This window comes from Leucoraja erinacea, unplaced genomic scaffold (genome assembly GCF_028641065.1).
Source record: "Leucoraja erinacea ecotype New England unplaced genomic scaffold, Leri_hhj_1 Leri_917S, whole genome shotgun sequence".
NCBI lineage: Eukaryota > Metazoa > Chordata > Chondrichthyes > Rajiformes > Rajidae > Leucoraja > Leucoraja erinaceus.
This window is the reverse complement of record NW_026576858.1, coordinates 3,219-11,479: the sequence shown is the minus strand read 5'-3', so window position 1 is coordinate 11,479 and position 8,261 is coordinate 3,219. Positions and strand designations below refer to the sequence as shown.

The 8,261-nt window shown below is 59.4% G+C and overlaps 1 protein-coding gene across 1 annotated transcript; it reads left to right on the top strand.

Annotated features, from left to right (window-relative positions):
• Positions 1-2,411: 2,411 nt before the first annotated feature.
• Positions 2,412-8,055, top strand: LOC129695032 (60S ribosomal protein L36a). The gene is made up of 5 exons (XM_055631793.1): positions 2,412-2,557; positions 3,804-3,909; positions 5,323-5,390; positions 7,090-7,212; positions 7,982-8,055. The coding sequence occupies exons 1-5, from the start codon at positions 2,555-2,557 to the stop codon at positions 8,000-8,002; spliced, it is 321 nt and encodes a 106-aa protein (XP_055487768.1). The 5' UTR covers positions 2,412-2,554; the 3' UTR covers positions 8,003-8,055.
• The last annotated feature ends 206 nt before the right edge of the window (positions 8,056-8,261 follow it).

Here is an 8,261-nt window from a genome sequence, read left to right as displayed (position 1 = left end):
CTGACTGTGTAGAGGAGGGGGGAGTGGTGTGTAGAGGAGGGGGGAGGGGTGTAGAGGGGGGGGGATGTAGGGGATTGTTTGTGGGTGGGGGGGGCTGGTCTGTGGGGGGGGTGGTACTGGTCTGTGGGGGGGGGTTTGGGGGGGCTGGTCTGTGGGTCTGGGGGGGGGGGTGGGGGGTGGGGGGCTGGTCTGTGTGGTGTGTGTCTGGTCTGTGGGGTGTGGGGGGGGGCAGGTCTGTGGGGTGGGGGGGGGGGGGGTGGTGTGTGTCTGTGGGGTGTGGGGTGTGGGGGGGGGGTCTGGCTGGTGTGGGGTGTGTCTGGGCTGTGGGGTGTGGCTGGTATGTGGGGTGTGGGGGTGGGGTTGTGGGGGGGGCTGGTCTGTGGGGTGTGTGGGTGTGGGTGGGGGGTGGGGGGGGGGGGGCTTGTGTGGGGGGGGATGGTCTGTGGGGTGTGGGGGGGTGGCTGGTCTGGTGGTGGTGGGGGGGAGGGTCTGTGGGGTGTGGGTCTGGTGGTGTGGGGGGGGGGTCTGGTCTGTGGGGGGGGGGGGGGGCTGGTCTGTGGGGGGGCTGGTCTGTGGGGGGGGGGGGGGGGGGGCTGTGGGTGTGGGGGGGGGGGGGGGGTCTGGGTCTGTGGGGGTGGGGGGGGGTCTGTGGGGGGTGTGGGGGGGGTGGTATGTGGGGTGGGGGGGGGGTATGTGGGGGTGGGGGTGTGTGTGGGGGGGGGGGCTGGGGGTGTGGGGTGGGGGGGGTGGGGCTGTCTGGGGGTGGGGGGTGGGGGTGTGGGGGGGGGCTGGTCTGTGGGGTGTGGGGGGGGTGGTCTGTGTGTGGGGGGGGCTGGTCTGTGGGGTGGGGTGGGGCTGGTCTGTGGGGGGGGGGGGGGGTGTGGGGTGTGGGGTGGGGCTGGTCTGTGGGTGTGGGGGGGGGTCTGTTCTGTGGGGGGGGGCTGGTGTGGGGTGGGGGGGGGGTGGTCTGTGGGTGTGGGGGGGGGCTGGTCTGTGGGGGGTGGGGGGGGGGGTCTGTGTGGTGTGGGGGGGGGGATCTGGTCTGTGGGGGGTGGGGGGGGTGTGTGTGGGGTGTGGGGGGGGCTGGTCTGTGGTGGTGTGGGGGGGGCTGGTCTGTGGGGGTGTGGGGGGGGGCTGGTCTGTGGGGGGGGGGGGGCTGGTCTGTGGGGTGTGGGGGGGGCTGGTCTGTGGGGGGTGTGGGGGGGGGCTGGTCTGTGGTTTGGGGGGCTGGTCTGTGGGGTGGGGGGGGGGGCTGGTGTGTGGGGGGGGGGGGCTGGTCTGTGGGGTGGGGGCTGGGCTGGTCTGTGGGGTGTGGGGGGGGGGGGCTGGTCTGTGGGGTGTGGGGGGGGCTGGTCTGTGTGTGTGGGGGGGGGGGGGTCTGGTGTGTGGGTGTGGCTGGTGTGGGGGGGGGGCTGGTCTGGGGGGGGGGGGGCTGTGGGGTGTGGGGTGGGGCTGGTCTGTGGGGTGGGGGGGGGGGGCTGGTCTGTGGGGTGTGGGGGGGGGGGGGCTGGTCTGTGGGGGGTCTGGTCTGTGGGGGGGGGGGGGGGGGCTGGTCTGTGGGGTGGGGGGGGGGGGGGGCTGGTCTGTGGGGTGGGGCTGGTCTGTGGGGTGTGGGGGGGGGGCTGGTCTGTGGGCTGTGGGGGGGGGGGGGGGCTGGTCTGTGGGGTGTGGGGGGGGCTGGCCTGTGGGGTGTGGGGGGGGGGGGCTGGTCTGTGGGGTGGGGGGGCTGGGTCTGTGTGGGGGGTGGTGTGGGGGGGGGGGGGGGCTGGTCTGTGTGGGTGTGGGGGGGGGGGGGCTGGTCTGTGGGGTGTGTGGGGGGGGCTGGTCTGTGGGGTGTGGGGGCTGGTGGTCTGTGGGGGGGGCTGGTCTGTTTGGGTGGGGGGGTGGGGGGGGCTGGGGGGTGGGGGGGGGGGGGGGGGGGGCTGGTCTGTGGGGTGTGGGGGGGGTATGGTCTGTGGGGTGTGTGGGGGGGGGCTGGTCTGTGGGGTGTGGGGGGGGGGGGCTGGTCTGTGGGGTGTGGGGGGGGGGGGCTGTGTACCATGGGGGGCTGCCATGCAGCATCTGGATGGGCACTGGGATGACGAGGCGTGGGGAAGTGCGGGAGGGGTAGGCCCAGTGGGCAGCACGGGCTGGCTGGGCCGAAGGGCCTCTCCCTGGGCTCTATGCCTCTGTATGGGGGAAATAACACGGTGCTCGGCTGGTAGTAGATCAATGACCGGGAATGGGGGGGTAGGGGGCCTCAGAGGGGCCGAATAGCCCGCGCCGTTTCTCCATAGTCCTCCCAATCCCGCCCTTGGTCCTCCAGCCCCGCCCTCCCGGGTCCTCCAGCCCCGCCCTCCCGGGTCCTCCAGCCCCGCCCTCCCTGGTCCTCCAGCCCCGCCCTCCCTGGTCCTCCAGTCCCGCCCTCCCTGGTCCTCCAGCCCCCCCCTCTCTAGTCCTCCAGCCCCGCCCTCCCCGTCGTCAGACCTCCTGTTTCCCAGCATTCCGCTCCGTATAAGCAGCGCGCTGACGTCAGCACGTCCCTTCACTTCCCGCTTCCCGGGTGCGGGACAAGATGGTGAGTTGTCGCTCAGCGACGCGGGCCCCATCCGCCGCCATCCGCCGCCATCCCGGCCCGGGGAACACAGCAGCCGCCTGTCCCGCTGCCGGCCGCCCCGCTACTGGCCGATGGCCCGGTGGAGAGCGAGTTGGCGGGGCCGGGCGCAACCTGCGGCCCAGCGCTGTGGCGGCAGTAGCAGCAGCGGCCTGGCGTGGGGACAGTGCCGGGGGAGGGGAGGGGAGGCTGGGACTGGGGTGTGGGGTGTGTGTGTGTGCAGGGAGCATCTTGCAGCAGCGGCTGCCACCGACACACACAGTGTACAGAGTAACAAGGATTCACCTCTACCCCAGTGAGTGAGTGAGTGTGGTCCCTGCAACTGGTGCAACTTGGGTTCTTGGTCCTCCAAAATATTCCAAATGGAATTTAAACTGGAGGTGGCGGAGGGTGGACTTTCGCCAGAAATGGTTTTTGGAGAAGAAGAGTTACCTTAAATGAAGTTGTGTCTGGTTGAGTAACTATGGTAGGGTGGAGATTATTCCATGCTTTAATTGTGCGGGGGAGAATGAATTGCTGTACACATCTGTCTTTGTAGCTGGGATCACAAATTGGATCGAATGCCCTCATCTGCTCCTAATAGGTTTGGTAATCTAGGTCGGTTCAGGAATGATGGTGGTTGGGTCGGAGTGTGGAGATAGGCCCTTCGGCCCACCTTATCGATGCTGTCCAAGTTAGCATTCTGGGCAAGTCCCCATTTGCCTTGTATCCCACTAAACCATTGTTTGCCATATATTTGTTCAAATGCCTATTGCAAGTTGGAACTGCTTCTGCAGCTTCCTCTGGCAGCTCGGTCCTGACTAAGAGGACCCTCTGAGTGGAAAAGGTTGCCACTGAGATCCATCATAATCTCTGCCCGGCAAACAATGTTGTCAACATTTTTGTTAATGATTTTAGCAGACTGAAGGGGCTGAGCGGCATGTGTATGATCTAACCCTGTGGAGATTGAGTTCCAATAAAAGTGTGCTGTTCTTTAACAAAACACAAAGTGCTGGAGGAACTCAGCAGGTCAGGGATGGTCTGGAGAGAACGGTCAGTGTGTTTTGGGTCGGGACCCTTCAGATTGTGCTTTGCTGCCACTGTGCAACCACACAACGGAGCCTGTGCTGGGTGTAGCTCCAGGTGACGTGTCGGCCCCTACACTGGGCTGTGGTCCCGAGTGGGGGGGGGTGTTGTTCCACAGTCACTGTGATCCTCTCTCTCTCTGCAGGTTAATGTGCCGAAGACCCGCAGGACGTACTGCAAGAAATGCCGCAAGCACCAGCCGCATAAAGTGACCCAGTACAAGAAAGGAAAGGACTCGTTATACGCCCAGGGTAGGTTTGCAGCAAATGTCCAGGACCGCAGAGTGTAATGTTACTACAGTGGGCTGAGTGCCAACTGTGTGCCAGCATTGAGGCCTTTGTGCCATGCCAGGGATTTCCTTTAGCAGATGGCACTCGAGGATTCATGAATACATACTGGTCTCCATTTGCATGTCCCTTTGATTACTTTCTCATTCTTCCACTGCTCCTGTTCACTCCATGATCACGTTTACAGCTCATCCCATGGCCCCTGTTCAGACCATCACCCTCATCCTTTCCGGCACTCTAACAAGCTTTTGTCTCCTTCCCACTTCTGATACAGAACCATGAACGGTTCCTCTTCCCACAAATGTGACAGACTGCCGAGTGTTTCCTGCACTCAGCTGAAATGTCAGTCTTCTTGGGATTTACATCAGTCAGCTGTTGGAATAGAACAGCACCCGGACAGGCCCTTCAGCCCATCAAGTCTGCCCTGGCAAAAAAAATCCCCTCTGCCAAATCTTTCCTCCTCTCATCCTAAACTATGCTCATATAATGCCCATGCCCATAAGTAAGACTGTCGACTCTGTTTACATCCCATCATATCTGGTGTCCCCTCAGCTTCAGACACGCTGTAAAAACTATCGCAGTCTGTCCAACCTCTCCCTGCAGCTGACCGCTCTAATCCAGGCAACATTGTGCTAAACCTTTGCATTGACTCCAAGGCGGCTACATCGTCCCGTTGGGGTGACTAGAGCTGTACACAATACTCCCAAATGTGGCCTCACTAAAGTTGTATAAAACTCCCCGTCCCTTCTATTCAATGTGCCTGATTTTTAACAACTCCTGGGGGAATATTAGTTTGCATAGCTGAATAAGGTTATTTACTGATCTGTGGGTTAGGGTTAACCCTAATGTATGGTAGAAAAATAGGTGCAGGAGGGGGCCATTCGGCGCTTCGAGCCAGCACTGCCATTCAATATGATCATGGCTGATCATCTAAAATCAGGACTCCATTTCTGCTTTCTCCCCATATTCCTGGATTCCGTTAGCCATAAGAGCTAAATCCAACACTCTTGAAAACATCCAGTGAATTGGCCTCCACTGCCTTCTGTGGCAGAGAATTGCACAGATTGGGTGAAAATGTTTTTCCTCATCTCAGTCCTAAATGGCCTACCCCTTATTTTTAAATTGTGGCCCTTGGTTCTGGACTCCCCCAACATCGTGAATTTTTTTCCTGCATCTAGTCTGTCCAGTCCTTTTATAATTTTATATGTTTCTATAAGATTCTACCCCTCATCCTTCTAAATTCCAGTGAATACAAGCCAAGTTGACCCATTCTTTCATGATGTGGGCTCTGCAGGATTGCCATGGTACCGCATGTGACTTGTATGTGGGCTAGTGCTCGGGTGGAATTGCCATGGCTAACTGTATCTCCTCCCTCAGGTAAGCGGCGTTACGACAGGAAGCAGAGTGGTTATGGTGGACAGACTAAACCTATTTTCCGTAAAAAGGTAAGAGGCGCGTGCGTGTGCCCTCTCCATGCTATCTGTTCTCTTCCCCCCCCCCCCAGGCTGTCTGTGTGTGTGTGTGTGTGTGTCCCAGCTCCCCCCTCCCTGTGAGGGAGTGGCAGCTCCCGAGTTGTTACACCCACACCGACACTGAGCTGCCGCATGTCTGACCCTGACCCACCAGGGCAGGCTGATTGCTGCTTCATAGTGGCTGGTGGAGTGGGCTGCTTTATATGTCCGTCCTGTTGGATCCAGACACACGGGTGTGTGAGGCACAACAGGTAGTACTGCTACCTCAACGCCAGTGACCCAGGTCCAGTGCTTGCCGTGCCGGTGTGGAATTTGCACGTTCCCACATTGACCGTGGTTTGCCCTCCAAGCTGTGTGGGTCAGTGGGTTCATACGCGGTGAACTGTCCCTATTGTACACAAACGAACCTCACTGCATCCTGCTTGGTACATGTGTCAAAGTACCAGGCCATTGTGTGGGGGTGAAGTGCAATGTGAGGGAGTTGATGGGAATAAAAAAGCAAGAGGCTGCAGATGCTGCAATCCTGGGCTTAAAGAGACAACAGGGTGCAGGAGTAGGCCATTTGGCCCCGTTCCAGCACCGCCATTCAATGTGATCATGGCTGATCAGTACCCCGTTCTTACCTTCTCCCCATACGCCCTGAGCTCTTTAAGAGCCTTATCTAACTCTCTTGAAAGTATCCAGAGTATTTGAGTATAGGAGCAGGATTATATAAGGATTTGAGTATAGGAGCAGGGAGGTTCTACTGCAGTTGTACAGGGTCTTGGCGAGACCACTCCTGGAGTATTGCGTACAGTTTTGGTCTCCTAATCTGAGGAAAGACATTCTTGCCATAGAGGGAGTACAGAGAAGGTTCACTAGATTGATTCGTGGGATGTCAGGACTTTCATATGAAGAAAGACTGGATAGACTCGGCTTGTACTCGCTAGGATTTAGAAAATTGTGGGGGGGTCTTACAGAAACTTACAAAATTCTTAAGGGGTTGGACAGGCTAGATGCAGGGAGATTGTTCCCGATGTTGGGGAAGTCCAGAACAAGGGGTCACAGTTTAAGGATAAGGGGGAAATCCTTTAAAACCGAGATGAGGAAACTTTTTTTACACAGAGAGTGGTGAATCTCTGGCATTCTCTCCTGCAGAAGGTAGTTGAGGCCACAGTTCATTGGCTATGCTTAAGAGGGAGTTAGATGTGGCCCTTGTGGCTAAAGGGATCAGGGGGTATGGAGAGAAGGCGGGTACAGGATACTGAGTTGGATGATCAGCCATGATCATATTGAATGGCGGTGCAGGCTCGAAGGGCCGAATGGCCTACTGCACCTATTTCTATCCGTTCCAAATGGCTTACTCCTTATTCTTAAACCGTGGCTCATGGTTCAGGGCCCCTGAGACAGGGAACTCGGTGGGTCAGGCAGCATCTGTGGAGAACAGGGATAGGTGAGGTTTTAGGTCAAGACCCTTTTTCTTCAGGTGTTGACTGCAGCACAGAAGGTGCAGGTGTTCATACTGTGCTGCAGGGTGTGTGTTTGCATGGTGGTGGTGAAGCTGCTCCTTGTCTGCTCCATCGGTGGTGGGCTCCATAAGGTGCAGGAGTTCTTTTCTCCGTGTGGTGTGTGTTTGCCTCGTGACGTGAGGCTGAGCTGCTCCTTACCTGCTGCTGTGGTGTTTGTGCTTCAGGCCAAGACGACCAAGAAGATCGTGCTGAGGCTGGAGTGTGTGGAGCCCAACTGCCGCTCTAAAAGGATGCTGGCCATCAAACGTTGCAAGCACTTTGAGCTGGGAGGAGACAAGAAGAGAAAGGTGAGTGGTCACCGTCAGCCTGTACATGTGGGGTGCGGGTGCCCACAGTTGGGGTACAGTGTGGGGTGGTGGTGCCCAGAGTTGGGGTACAGTGTGGGGTGGTGATGCCCACAGTTGGGGTACAGTGTGGGGTGGTGGTGCCCACAGTTGGGGTACAGTGTGGGGTGGTGGTGCCCACAGTTGGGGTACAGTGTGGGGTGGTGATGCCCACAGTTGGGGTACAGTGTGGGGTGGTGGTGCCCACAGTTGGGGTACAGTGTGGGGTGGTGGTGCCCACAGTTGGGGTACAGTGTGGGGTGGTGATGCCCACAGTTGGGGTACAATGTGGGGTGGTGGTGGTGCCCACAGTTGGGGTACAGTGTGGGGTGGTGATGCCCACAGTTGGGGTACAGTGTGGGGTGGTGATGCCCACAGTTGGGGGTACAGTGTGGGGTGGGGGTGCCCACAGTTGGACAGTGTGGGGTGGGGGTGCCCAGAGTTGGGGTACAGTGTTTATATCCCTGATGTCACAGTAGTTCTGTAACCCTCTGAGGGTGGGGTGGTCGGCGTGTGTTGGCGATGGGACCGTGGGGGAGGTGGGCGCACAGGTGGAGCTTGGGACAGATTCCCGGGGGTAGGAGCGGTGGCCAGGAGTAGGGGCTGGTTGGAGGGGGAGGGGCCAGGAGTAGGGGCTGGTTACAGGGGAGGGGGAGGGGGCAGGACCGGTTGCCGGGGGAGGGTGTGGTTGCAGGGGCCGGTGCTGTTTTCTAACGCTCTTCTTGCTTTACAGGGCCAAGTCATCCAGTTCTAAATTGCATCCTCTGGTTTGTTGAGTTCACCGTCACAATAAAAGTTCTGTCTGTTGCTGGCTGTCTGTTATTGCACTGACCTACACGGCTGACCACTGGAGTCATCTGGGCACCATGCGCTGGGTGGTGTCTGGCTGGGTCCAGAGTGGGTGGGGGACGGGGGGGTATAAGATCCCAGGCGCACGGGTAGGACCGGGGGGGTTGAGTGGTGGCGTGGGGAGTGGCTGTGGGCGGTGGAAGGAGTGTCGGAGAAACAGCTAA

Coding starts and splice junctions, on each gene's coding strand:
- LOC129695032 (XM_055631793.1), top strand. Junction 3,910..5,322: donor GGACTCGTTATACGCCCAGG/GTAGGTTTGCAG, acceptor CTCCTCCCTCAG/GTAAGCGGCGTTACGACAGG. Junction 7,213..7,981: donor GAGGAGACAAGAAGAGAAAG/GTGAGTGGTCAC, acceptor CTTGCTTTACAG/GGCCAAGTCATCCAGTTCTA.